At 39.6% G+C, this 14,414-nt stretch overlaps 1 protein-coding gene across 1 annotated transcript in view; it reads left to right on the top strand.

Moving 5' to 3' along the window:
- PIP (prolactin induced protein) overlaps nt 1-11,375 on the top strand; it is a 12,166-nt gene extending 791 nt beyond the window's left edge. The window contains exons 2-4 of the mRNA XM_027841253.1: nt 1,338-1,443; nt 10,848-10,965; nt 11,245-11,375. Of these exons, the coding sequence (XP_027697054.1) occupies nt 1,338-1,443; nt 10,848-10,965; nt 11,245-11,375 (355 nt within the window). The remainder of the gene's footprint in view (nt 1-1,337; nt 1,444-10,847; nt 10,966-11,244) is intronic.
- The last annotated feature ends 3,039 nt before the right edge of the window (nt 11,376-14,414 follow it).

The raw sequence follows: 14,414 nt of genomic DNA on the forward strand, positions 1-14,414 counted from the left end.
AGATAGATAGATAGATAGATAGATAGATAGATAGATAGATAGATAGACAGTTGGATGGATGGATGGATGGATGGATATTTTTAGGAGAACATTCCCTGGGACTCTGGACTAAATGAGATGGAGCTGGGGAAGAGATTCAGATAAGGGCATAGAATCCATGAGTCCTGTTCCTCAATCAAACGATTAGCCCTTGTCCAGCCTCATTCTAGGGAAAAGGCAGTGGGAAACATGGAAGTTCAGGTTCTTGGGAAGAACAGAGCCTTTGTTCTTGAAATATCTCAGAAATGAGACAAGCTCTGGTTTCTAAGATAAAGAGAAGTCATGTAAGGGGAATAGTGGGAAGGTAGGAAGTGCAGGTGGGGACTATTCAAAGGAGAAAGAGGAAGAAAAAAAGGAAGAAATGTACCAATGTCCCAGGCTATAAGGTGGGAGCTAAGAATACAGGACTTCTAAGTTGTGTTTTTGGCTTTGTCTTATGAAAAGGAACCAAATATCTTATTTCAGTGGGATACTCTTGGTTTTAGGAAGCTACAGTCAATGGAATGATGCCTTAGGAAATCCTAGACAGAGTAGACTCTGTCCTAGGTACCCTTGAGAAATGACTAGTTTCACAAACAATCATACCTACATTAAGCTTGAAAAACATTGTTAAAAAAAAGATTCAATTCTTTTTGAAGTTTGAGGCTGTGGACTCCTTCACCTGAAAATACACACACACACACACACACACACACACACACACACACACACCCACACGCCTCTTCCAGCACATTGTCTCTAAGTTGCTTTATATTAGGAAAATGGGCATTTAAGGAAATTTCAGGTCTAAGGAGATTCCTTGGACCCATAGATCACTGAATCTCATTTAGATCCTCATTTCCTACTATATAAAATAAAGAAATTTGACTAAATAACACCTAGAGCCCCTTCCAGATCTAAAATCTTGATTATTTCACTTGGCTGGTACTTTTCTTACCAGTCTAGGTGCTTTGACTTGGATCTATGAGGAATAAGAAGTTAATCCCTAACCTGGCCCCTTAGTGGATAGTCAGAAATATGACCACTTTAGACTGACAGCACCTCATATCTTGCCCTCTGGGTCTCAGTTACCATCTCTTTTCTGGGAAGGAAATAGGGCTTAAAGATAGAAAGTCCTTGGAAATGAAACATATGGAAGAAATGGATATCTAGACCATAAGATCACATTTCTCCTAAAATCCTCTTCACCTCTGTTTCTCTTCAGTTCACTCCTACTCTCGACTCACAACCTACTTACTTCTTGATCTATTTCTAATGAAGAATAGGGGAATTCTTTATTTCTCTCTTTTCCTTACCAGACAAAAGGTGCTTGAAGTGAACGTGATCCCAATGAGGCCTGCAAAACCAGGAGAGAAAATCGAATTGGCATGTTCTGTTCAATCATATTTGGGAAATTGTGCTCTGGTAAGTGATAGACTTTAATGAGAGGTGAAAGTGCAGAGGAAATGTGGAGGTGAAAGAAAGAAGGGAGAAGGGAGTATAAAGTCTCATCAGGGCAGGTAAGTCATTACTTTGGTTGGGAACCTCCTTCAATCAACCCCTTATTGAAGAAAGAAAAGCAGAAAGGAGAATAATGAGAGTAAAGGATACAGGGCAGTGACAAGACATAAGAGGAAGTATGGGAACTGAGTGAGCTGTTCTAGGACTCAACACCTCTCCATCCATTCCCATCCCCTATAGTCATTACTAAGAGTAGGGGAAGACAGGATATGAAGAAAAGAGTCATCCCCCTTTTCACAGAATCAGTAGGTAGAAGTAGATGAGTGGAGAAGTGTGTAAATTGGGAGGAAGAAAGTGTTCAGACTTTCATAGTTCCTCATGGATAAACAATGTGCCCCCTTGGAGGAGTGTATCTTTCTATATCATTAAGTCTCCTTCTTCCCAGGGTTAGGTGGCCCACCAACAATCAGCAAACACAGTGGCACCCAGGACAAAGCCTGAAGGGAAAAAAAAACTAAAGTTGGTCAAGTTTGTAACTTCAAATCATCCTGTTTTGGCAAACTTTCCCTTTCAACTATAACGCATTTCATCCATTATGAAAAGTAACTCATCTCTGTAAGCTTGTCTTCATTGGTTTGGGGCTTTTTTGCCATTTTCACTGCTCTTCAGGGGTCCCAGTAGAATGATCAACTTAGAGATGTCATGCCTGGGTGCCTCATGGCCAATCTCTCCTCTCCTAGAGTTTATTACTACCATGCATTTACCACCTTTCATGTACAATTGCCTGACCAGTATTCCATTCCCTCATGGATCTTTTTTCTGTGTTTTCAAATTTAGCATCTGAAACAGTGCCTTTTCCACATGGGCACCATGAAAAACTAATCAAGATAGAGTAGATCAAAACCAAAACTCATGAGCCCTAATGGAAGTGCTTATTTTTACCAGCTGTTCAAGAAGAAACTTTAGTTTAAATAAAAAGCAATTTAGTCAGGCAAGATAGTAAATAAAGTTACAAGAAAGGATGTGTGTTCCCCACACAGGAAGATTTCTTAACAAAAAGCAATCCCTTTGTGAGAGATCTAACATCCAGCAGACATGAAGTCACATGTTTCAGCTAGTTGGAATAGTGGACAGAGTGCAGGAATTGGAGTCAAGAGGATCTTAATTTGAATCACACCTCAGACACTGATTAGCTGCATGACCCTGGGTAAGTTACTTAACCTCTTTTGCCTCAGTTTCCTCATCTGTAAGATGGGGATAAGAATAGCATCTACCTCCCAGGGTTGGTGTGAAGTTAAAGTGGATTAACATATGTGAAGTGTTTTGCAAACCTGAAAATGCTGAATAAATATTAGTGATAATGATGATGACGAATGACATCAACTTTTCCGAGATGAAGCCTCAGCTCGATAGAAGGCCTCTTTCAGATGATCTAGCAGTGCTACTTGTTTCTTTTCTTTTCCTTTTTTTTTTTTGGTCTCTTTGTCTCTTTTGTCTCCAGAGAATAAGTCAGTGGGCAATAGCTCTTTCCCAAACACTAATAGATATGGGATGAAGCCAGAAGCATCTTTCTTGATAACATGTATACATGTAAGCATGCAATATAAATGTACATGTTGACTCCATTGAGCCTATTGCTCAGATTAGGGCCACAACATGATCAAGAGTTTGTGACTGAAACACTAAACTTTAGTGCAATATTGTGATAGTGGTCTAGGAGCCTTGATTCCTGCCCAGGTCAGCACCTGATTAAGGAGTTTGCTTTCAAAGACTCAACTTGGGTCAGAATAGATCCTGGCAGAAAACTCATATGCAGAGAAATACTTTGCCCACAACATCTTAGAAACAATAAACATTTTATTATTGATTAGATGTGTCCATGTATGCCAGGTGGAATATTCCATCACCACTAGTATGCTATTCATTCTTTTGTCATTTCATCCCACAGATACTGTCCATATGCACAAGCTTCAAAAGCTTCCTAGTATTTATATTCTCTAAATATGCACCTGATGTAGTAAGCACTTTCTTTTGAATACATTGAACCCAAGTCTCACTTAGGGTAAGCATAAAATATTGCCTGCTAACTTAAGTGTTCTCTTTTGATCCAAGTATCCAAAGTTACCATTTACATTCCATAGAGGGAAGAATCTTGGTAGCACCTGATGCTTCTTAGTACCATGTAGGGGAATCAGTTACTGTCTCTCATAGAACTCTAGTGCATAACTCCCACTTCTGCTATCCTCTACAGTATGATGTTTTGAGGAACAAAACTTCTGTCCCAAAGGACCATTCTTTCACTTCATGATTTCTATTGCTTCTCATGGTTCTTCACCCCAACTTTCTTCTCTACTCCAGCAAAACAAGGACAAACAAGGCAAAGAAGATTGGTTCAATGCAAGCTTTATTACTGCTATAGCCTCAGTGTCAGTCACATGACCCACAGAAGTTAACATCTAATACTATATTAGTTTCCTATAGCTAACAGCACAGACTCAACTAGTAGTTAATTAGTGACCCTGATCATCTCTCTCAAGTAGTATCCAACTTAGCGATGGTAAAAATGTCAGTGGACTGTGAAACTGAACTCTATACACATATTCTCACAACTTTTCAGTGACAGCCCCCTTCAACACCAAGAGTTCCAACTAGTATATGGGATAAGAAGCCTCCCTGTCAATAAGAACTCTACTAGAAAATCCAATAACTTTCTGGTGACTCTCATTCTTTTGGTATAAAACTGGGTCCCAAGTCTCTAGTGTTTGCCTAGCACAAAGGGTTTGCTTGGTCTGCATATATAACAGTGGTACCTGTACGAGACAAATGGCCATGTTTTTTAATATATCATCATATTTCTCCATACATGATCTCCAAACAGTTTAGCAATCAGTCAGTCAGTCAACAAGCATTTATTAAGTGTCTACCATGTGCTAAACACTGTGCTAAGTGCTGGGGATATATAGAAAGGCAAAAAATAGTTCCTGCTCTCAGAGATCACAGTGTAATGGAGGAAACGCCATGAAAGCAACTAGTACAAACAAGATAAAAAGAGATTAAATCAGAGATAACCAAGAGAGGGAAAGCACTAGATTTCAGTGGGTCTTGAAAGAAGTCAGGAAACCCAGGAGGGGGAGATGAAGAGGGCAGAGTATTCCAGGCATGGGATAGTCAGACCAGACTAACCTTTATTGTCCTTCTGCTTCTATCTCTTCTCAATCACATTCTCATGAATGAGATCACTACTAACAATGTTAATGTTAATTCCTCACATATTTTTGTAGTAGCCACCAAATCATAGAAAAGTATTTCTCAAAAATCCTTTGGGTGTTGGTGACTTATGGGCACTTCTATCTTCTCTGAATCCATACTTACTCCTTGTTCAGACACTACATGACCCATTGATTAAACTGTTAGGCTGGCTGAAAGATACTAATCTAAAGTTGTCCATTGATAGAGGCTTTGAAGAACTGGCACATGCCAAGGGACAACTTCAGACTCAGCATATTCTAGTCAACCTAATAGTTTAATCAGTCTTTTCTGGTGTTTTTATAATTGTCTGAAGACAATGAGATCATCAAGATACACCACACCTCCATGGAGGTTATGTCCCCAGTGGCCTGTTCCATAAGGCATTGAACCCCCAAGATACCCTGGGACTTGAGTCAATATTCTTATAATACTTCTGGGAAGATGAAGGCTATCTTCTTTTGTCTTCACCTACCACAATACATAATATTTATCATGCAGTTCTAATACTGAAACCACTGGCTACCTAGCAGGACATCTTAAAATTATGACCTTGTGTACTGTTCTGATTTAGACCTCTACTTTAAACTCTAGTTTGTATCTTCTTAGTCTTGGTCTTGAGTTAAGGGGATGTCTACCCCAAGCATGTGAAGACTTCCCACAGTGTAATGGACAGATGACAACAGTTTGTTCCAAAGGCCATGAAGGTGGCTGAAGCAGGTACTATGGGGCACTTAGAGCTTGGTCAAACATCAAAGACACCAAGGCCATTCACTTTATCCTGGGCCATCATCAGTCATCTTGACTTTTGTCTTGCCATTGGACTTTGATGACTGGAAGATAGAGTAAGATTTTCTACAACTCTACCTCACTCAAATCCAATTCACACACAAGTCAAGACATCACTGTGTGATGTCATTGGTTCTCTTTGAAAATGAAGAAGAACCTCTAATATGGTCATTATATACGCTAGACAATTTGATGATGTCACTGACAAATAGTTCTTTCAGAGAGTTTCTGAGCTCTTTTACATCAGACAGGGAAATCTTCTCTTGAAATGAACAGGAAACATTGAGGCAGATTGTGTGCACTGCTCCATAGGCACACCCCTCTTTCTATTCATTTAGTGGGGGAAAAAAAACTTTATTATTTTCACTGAATTTCTTCCTCCTTTGATCCTTCCACGCTCTAGAGACCATGAGTCACAAAGAGTGGGACTTCTCTAGCTCCATTCTTAAAGTGGAAGATTTAGTGTTTCTTTGATACCTGCTGCCACCATTGGTTTCTATATTCCTGTAAGTTTCTTCAAGTATGCATAGATTGCCAAAGCGTTCAGCTAGGGAGCCAGAGTCTGTGATATTCTGCTGGTATTTTGTACAGACAGGAGTTGGTGCCAAACAATGGTGACACAACAAAGTTGTTCCCCAGGTGTAGACACACCAAAGTCAGTATTCACTTTCTCACATTCACCCATCACTTCTTTAGAGAACATAAAACTCACATTAATGCAGTTCAAATATTTATTGTCATTCTCACCCAGCCCCTAGAGGGTGGATGATATCAGTATACCTTATGTCCATACCCCTTATGTAGATCTAATTACATCATTTCCCACCAATGTTCTAGTGCCTAAATAGACATGTAATTTACAGCATGCAGAAGTAGATAGAACATCTGGGCTTTGAGTCAGGAAGACTTGCATTCAAATCTTAACACAGATACTTAGTAATTGAGTGACCCTAAAGAAGTCACTTAACCTCTATGCACCTCAGTCTACTCATTCAAAAAAATGAAGACTTAGTAGATCTAAAGTCCCTTCCAACTCTAAATCTATGATCCTATAAATGCACTATTGGCTTAAACAGTTTACAACAATGCCTTGTTTGGTCCTTTCTATGCTATGGAAAGTACATCACGTTGCCAAAATTGTCTATCGACACATAGCTAGCACTCTAGATATCCTTGTCTCACTATGTGTTAGGTATGCTGATATAAATAGTCTGCTGTAATGAATCTAATTCCATTATTTTCCACAAATATTTCAATGCCCAGGTAGAAACGGCGTGAATGTTATCTGAAGTAATACACAGCAATACAATAACTCTGAAATTTGACCACATAATCACATAAATTTGTAAAATAACTGATCTGGCCTATAAAATCAATAATGATTATAACTTAGGAAAGGGGGAATAGATATATGCGTATGTTTGTGTGTATACATATGTACAGATATATGCTTACATATTCATACATGCATATACACATATATGCAGAAATATGTATATGACATGCATTTAATTATCAATTCTCTGGGGGAACCTGTGTTTCATTGTGGAGCCACTCAGCTCTATGTCTGCTTTGGTGGATAGGGATTCAATTTAGGGAAATCTCAGTGAAGAGTTAAGACATAAAATTCTCATCTTGGTTCTACTAGCTTGCTAAGTGATTTGGTGTAAATAATTTCATCTCTCTTGTGCCTTCATTTCTCCATTTGCCAAATGGAGAATGATCTCTGCTATCATTCCCTCATAAGACCTCCTGTATAAAAGTGCTTTGAAAGAAGAATAATCTAGAAAGTGACAGTATCACGGGGCCTTGCAAGGTGTAGATGTTTGAGAAGTTTTCTTAGATGAAACACAGGCAGGCAGAGAAGTGTGATATGTTTACTCTACATTTGAAACTGGTCTCAGATGCTCAGAGTTAGTTCTGGGGCCAGAAGTAACAGGATAACTAAATGGTGGGGGGAAAAGAGAGAGCCTCAGGCTTATAGCTCAGTTGTCAAGGTCTTCATATTAACATCATATCTTCTTTTGTTCGGTGGAGGAATTGAGTTCTGACCCTCAGGACAAACATCATTCAAATGGAAAGCAGCTCTATAGCCTATATTCACAGTCTCCTTCACATACGCCCACCCTCCCACCAAATCAATGCTGACATGCTGGAGAGATTCATCAGGTCTGGATACACCTGAGTCACAGTATCTACCTTCATGTTGACAACCAATACTTCCTTAGAGAAATTCAAGTTCACATTGATGTGATTCCAATGTGGATGATCTTTCTCAGTCATCCCACAGAGGCCTAGTCCATACATTTAGCTTATCTGCCCAGATAGTTTGCTGGTTTCTGGCCACTGTGCATGCTACAGAATCTTGGAGCCACAGGTGAGACTTGTGTGAAGGTGGACACCAAAGATGGATGAGCAGCCCTGAAAAGGGCTTGGCAAGTCCTCACTCCAGAGGTGCTAGTCCTCCCTAAACACCCCATAGACCCTGGTAAATTATGTTTGCAGATGGCCTAAATCAAGTTGAGGGTAACTGATAGACCTCAAACCTGTCAGTGTGTTAGGATAATGCCTATCCCAAGAATGAGAAGACTTTCCCTGGCAGAAGGGACATTTGTTCCTATGACCATGAAAGCAACTAAAGCAGGCACTGTGGAGCACTTAGAGCTTGGTCAGGCATAGAAGACACCAAGGTTGTCTACTGCATCCTGAGCCATCACCAGTCATCCTGACCTTTGTCTTGCCACTGGACTTTGACGACTCTAGAAGAGAGCATGAGGCTGACAACTTTGTGCCACTCTGCCTCACTTAAATCCAATTCAAGCATGAGTTAAGACATTACCCTATGATGTCATTGGTCCTCTTTGAAAATGAAGGGCAAACAAGAACATTCCACACATAGCCTATGGAGATATATTTTGCAAATGTCTTTCATAAAATAACTGGAATACAATTGTCAACTTGTCTAGGGCAGTAGCTCAAGTTCTAACAATTTTGTGAATCAACACCCCCACAAAAGCATAGCTCATGATCCCCAACTGGCATATTTACATTTACAAGTCAGCCAGAGGACACAATAGTTCAAACAAATGCACTAAATAAAATGGTATAGTAAATAAAATAACAGGAAAAGATCCCCACACACACACTCACACACAGAGACAGACAATCCTTTAAGTTATCATAAGTTCAACTGGGAGAGGGCCCAGTTAAAAAACACATGTGACCAGAGCATATGCCTGGAAGGCACATATTTAGGGGCAGGCATGACAGGCATATGCATGGCAAGTGGAATTCATAACAATGCTGTAGGGTTTCTTATGTCCTGGGAAGATGATAATCTTCCTTTTTGATCTCCAGTTCATTAAACTCATGGTCACTAAGTTTCTCTCTGATACTATCTTCTGGGTTTCAGCTCTTCAGAAGAATATTCTAGGCTTCCTTCTGCTAAGGTGCAATGACTAGAAAGCCTCTTAATAACAATTGACTGGTAACTCAATTTCATAACCAAGGATATGAGCCGCCTCATCTAGCTAAGAACAGCTGACAAAAGTCAGCCAGGTTACTGGCTATTCTTTCAACTTCTTATTTCTGGCACTAACTTGAAATCTGTGCTCATAGACAACTATTTGATTTAGCTCTAGAAAATTCTTTGTAATGTACATTTAATCCATAAAGGAGATCCTGTGCTCTCAAAATATATTTCAAGAACTTTGAGAAAAAACAAACAAACAAATAAGCAGGAATTTATTGGCCTACAAATGTATTTGAAGGGCAAAAAAATAAGCATAGAAGAAAAGTTATTGCCCTCTACTCTCTTGGCCCATATTCCTGACTTGATTACATTAAAGGTATCAACAGCAACAACAAAATCCTGGCTTTTGTGCTATATTCTGGTCAGTGCAAAACTTCACTGTCCCCTATTAAAATAATTACTAACCCAAAAGGCAAATATGTAAAAACATGAAAAAGCTGAGTGTCCTGAGAAAAATGTGTACTTCTTTTGAACTTCAGGAACCCTTCTTACAATAACCTGCATTTGCTGTATAACACAGTCTAGTAATATCACCAACACCAGTAAACATTTACTAAGTGCCTATTACATGCATGGGAGGCACCATGAAGTAGTGGGTCGAGAGCTGACCGTGATGCCAGGAAGACTTGGGTTCAAGTCCTGCCTCTAATACCTACTGACTGTGTGACCATAGACAAGTCACTTCAATGCAAAAGGCAAATCTTTAAAACCATGAGTTGCAAAGAAGGTACTAAAATATCCTGGACAGAGGGAGTTTTGTCCTCTCAAAGTTCCTTCTACCAATGACATCACAGGACCAGTCCTTCTCCCTGCTACAATCCTGGAAGGTAGGTGCTATTATTATCCCCGTTTTACAGATGAGGAAAATGAGGCAGACAGAGAGAGGTTAAGTGACTTGCCCAGGGTCACACAGCTAGTAAGTGTTTAAGGCCAGATTTGAACTCAGGTCCTCCTGATTCCAGGTCCAGGAACTGCGCTAGGTGTTGGGGACACAAGGACAAAAATGGGACAGTCCCAAACCTCAAAGAGTTTGCATTTTATTTCAAAAGATAAATATGCAGAAAATGTACAATGAAAATAAAAAAGTTACTAAGAATTGAGAGGATCAGGGAAGGCTTCATGGAGGAGGTGTAACTTGAACCTCAAAAGAAGACAATGTTTCTGAGAGTTAGAGTTGGGGGGAAAATGCTTTTGTATTTATGGGAATGGCTTGTGGGGATGTATAGTTGTACAGTAGGAGAAGAGTGCAAGATTTGAGACAGAAGACATGGGTTCCAATCCTAAATCCGCTACTTACTATTTGACTAACCCTTCCCCTCTTTAAGATTCAGAGGTCCCATCTAAAAAATGAAGGGAATGAATTGTATTTTGTCTCACATCTCCCCCAGCCCTAAATCCTATGAATTTTTCAAATAAGTAAAAAGAGAAATTGCTTTCATGCTCTGGTAAACCAGAATGAGAAGTTTTGTGTGTTTGTTTTTTAATAGCTTCTCAAATCACGCCATATTTGTATATCCACTGATTAGCACAATACTCGATACACAGAAGGACTTAATAAATGCTTCTTGTTCACGCATTCATCCCCTCACTCATAAATATGTGCTAGCCTAATTACTCTAGTATAAGGCTCACTTTATTGATGTCGTCCCTATTCTCTAACATTACATCATATCCTGCACTATTTACCAGCTTGTGATATTTCTTCATTGTTTCTCTACCTCTTCCTTTCTTCATCTCATACTCCTCCCACAAAATGCTAAATGTTAACCCTGATACATTACCCCCACCTCCTTCATCCTAGGTAAAAGTCTACACCCTGAGCAACCTACCCGTTGACTTCCCTTTTGGGAATTTCAGTTATACTTACTGTGTGTGTCCTGGGGAAGCTAAAACCTTCTACTGGACCATCCAAAGCAGTAGTAAGTGAGGGGCCACCAGGGCTGGGCCAGGGAGGGATATAGATAGGGCATCTGTGGCAACAGGGCTGAATGGAAACGGGAAGAGCAAAGGCAACAGATGACCAAAAGGAAAGAGAAGTTGGGCATGGTGTGAGGTGGGCTGAGATGAAGAAAGGGAAAAGCAGTGGACTGGGGCTGAGTTTGAAGGATAGAAGCAGTGTTGTGGACTGAGTCGGAGGAGTCTGCCCATGAGGGCTGAGAAGTTATTGAAGGACATTAAACTATCCCTCTGCCTCCCAGGGACTGTGAATGTAGGATGTAGAGCTGCTTTCCATCTGGATGATGTTTGCCCTGAGGGCCAGAACTCAGTTCCTCCCCAGCACAAAAGAAGATATGGTATTAATATGAAGATCTTGAAAATAATCAACTGAGCTATAAGCCCAAGGCTCTCTCTTCTGCTCCCCCCTCCCCCAGCATTTAGTCATCCTGTTACTTCTGGCCCCAGAACTAACTCTGAGCATCTGAGACCAGTCTCAAATGTAGAAAAAACATATCACACTTGTCTCTCTGCCTGTGTCTGATTTTTTGAAAAAAAAACAAAAAAAACAAAACAAAACTTCTCAAACACCTACACCTTGCCAGGCCCCATGATACTGTCACTTTCTAGATTATTCTTCTTTCAAAGCACTTTTACAAGGAGGTCTTGTGAGGGAATGAGAGTAGAGATCATTCCTACATTTGGCAAATGGAGAAATGAAGGCACAAGAGAGATGAAATTATTTATGCCAAATCACTTAGCAAGCTAGTAGAACCAAGATGAGAATCTTATGTCTTAACTCTTCACTGAGATTTCCCTAAACTGAATCCCTATCCACCAAAGCAGACATAGGGCAGAGTGGCTCCACAATGAAACACAGGCTCCCCCAGAGAATTGATGATGAAATGCAAGTCATTCCTCTCTTTAGAGATGTGGGGAACTATGGGTATGGAAAGGGGGATACATTGTTGAATATGCTCAACATGTCAGATAGTTTTGCTTGACTGTCATTTTTGTTACAAAGAAGAGTTCTATTGGCAAGGAGGGAAGGTCGTTGTAAAGTAACAATGATTTTTTTAAAATTCCCCCCAAGTATTAACAACAACAATGTAGCTGACATTTACATAACACTTTAAGGTTTGTAGAATATTTTACAAATATTTCATTTTATCATTACAACCATCCTGGGAGGTAGGTGTCATTATTATCCTGACTTCAGAGATGAGGAAACTGAGGGGAAAAAAAGTTAAGTGATTTTCCTAGGGTCCCACTGCTAGTATCTGAGGCTAAATTTGAACTCAAGTCTTCCTGATTCCAGATCCAATTAGGGTTCTATACGCTTCACCAATAAAATAAATTTATAAATGATATGAGAGGAAAAAAAAGGAAGAATTTAGAACATTATTTCCCAGTGTCACATAGTCTCAATGGGAGGAATCTTCTCTGAATTACTCCCAAAAAGACTGCTCTCAGCACATCTGTTTTTCCGAAGTCCACTCTACTGCAGTGGTCCTCCAGGGACTACTACTGTAAAACTACTGTTATCTGTTGGCCTTAGGTGACACAGTGGATAGAGCACTGGGCCTGGAGTGAAGAAGACATGAGTTCAAATCTGTCCTCAGACACTTATTAGTTGTTTGACCCTGGGGAAAATCACTTAACTTTTGTCTGCCTCAGGTTCCTCCTCTATAAAGTAGGGAGAATAATAACACTTACCTCCCAGGATTGTTGTGATGATCAAATGAAATATTTGTAAAATACTTTGCAAGTCTTAAAAGTACCAAATAAATGTTAGCTGTTGTTTTTTATTATTACTTTCTCTTTTTTCTTTTATATTATCCTCAGCTGGCTTCTTCCCTCTATCCAAATGCCCAAGGTGCTGAAATTTGAAAAAAAAAAGCCTAAACTTTCCCCTTCTAATTCACCCAGAAGTTACAACTTTCTTCCTAGATTTGTATTGCTAGGGATAAGGTTGCAGAACAGGGATTTTCTTTTATAGAGGCTTCCCTCTTTTGCCTCGGAGTTTAACTGCCTCTGCATAGTTACAAGAAGTTTACCAAGGAGAAAGGCTTTAGCAATAAACACTCCTTTCACTGACACTCAGTCCAAGTTGCTCCCCACTTCCTTCTCCCTCTTCTTCATGAAAGCCAAGTAGCACTAACCCTCTTCCCAGATAGGGTGATTAAAAACCTCACCGCAACCCTAAGGATAGTCTTAGTTCTCAATATTAAGTACCAACATTCTTCCCAAAAAACACTCCAACTTGACCCTAATTTGTTCTCCTTGGGTGTGGGATGGAATTATTTGATTTTAAATAAGCATTTATTAAATACCTACTAAAGCAAGTCATTGGACTAGATTCTGGGAAGGTACAAAGGCAAAAATGAAACAGTGCCTCTCCCTAAGGAGGTTGCACTTTCCCAATGCTCACACTCCAAACCAAAAAGATTGGCATCATTGTTCATAAAAGGAGCCCAGCAAGTAGGAAGAGGTATGACCTTTCTGAGAGTCATCCAGAGCTTATTTTTATCCCAGAGTGCCCTCCATTGTTGGGTGAAGGACATGACCTCTGAGCTCAACAAGTGACTGACAATTTTATGACAAAATTGACATTTTATGTCAATAGGGTCTGGTCAATGGTGACCTGGTGATTGAAAGAAAAATGCATTTTATTGGACTCTGACTTCTTTATTTCTCCTCCTTTCATCCTTACAGATACTTTCTACCTTGTCTCTAACCTGAAACAAATTATTCCTCAGGTTCTCATTCCTTCAGAAGAATCTTTTTCTATCAAGTGCAGGAAACTTTCCTTTTGATATCAAAAGCCACTGGCACTAAGATAAAGTATCAACTGATTGGCTCATACAGAAAAGACTTCTAGGGGATATAATAGTTGTCACAAAATTTTTGAAGGGTTATTATAGATGGGAGAGGTGAATAAGATATATTTTATGTGGCTCCAGGTGGCAGAACTATGATCAATGGGTAAAAATTGGAGGGACATAGATTTTGCCTCAGTATAAGGAAGAACTACTTAATACTCAGAATGGGTCAAAAACAGAATTTGTTATCTCTTTAGATAGTGTTACTGGAATTGTCCTAGTTATAGCTGGATAAGTATTGTCAGGCATATTTTGTTTATATGTCTTTCTTTTCTATTGTTTTTGTATCATAGAATCATATCTTTTCTCATCTGTTACAGTTTGTCAGCTGGTAGACCAGATGAAATACTGGGACATGATTTAATAACAGGGAGGCTGGATTTTCTCTGTAATATTTTTGGTTGCCACTAGAGGGTAGTAAATGCAGAGACATCACTAGTTCTTTTTTCCTCCACTATTGCAATAACCTGGAGCAGCTAGGCGGTACAGTGATTAGAGCTTGAGGCCTAGAGTCAATTAGACTCATTTTCCTGTGTTCAAATCTGGTCTCA

This window comes from Vombatus ursinus, unplaced genomic scaffold, assembly GCF_900497805.2.
Source record: "Vombatus ursinus unplaced genomic scaffold, bare-nosed wombat genome assembly UNPS02014858.1, whole genome shotgun sequence".
Classification (NCBI taxonomy): Eukaryota; Metazoa; Chordata; class Mammalia; order Diprotodontia; family Vombatidae; genus Vombatus; species Vombatus ursinus.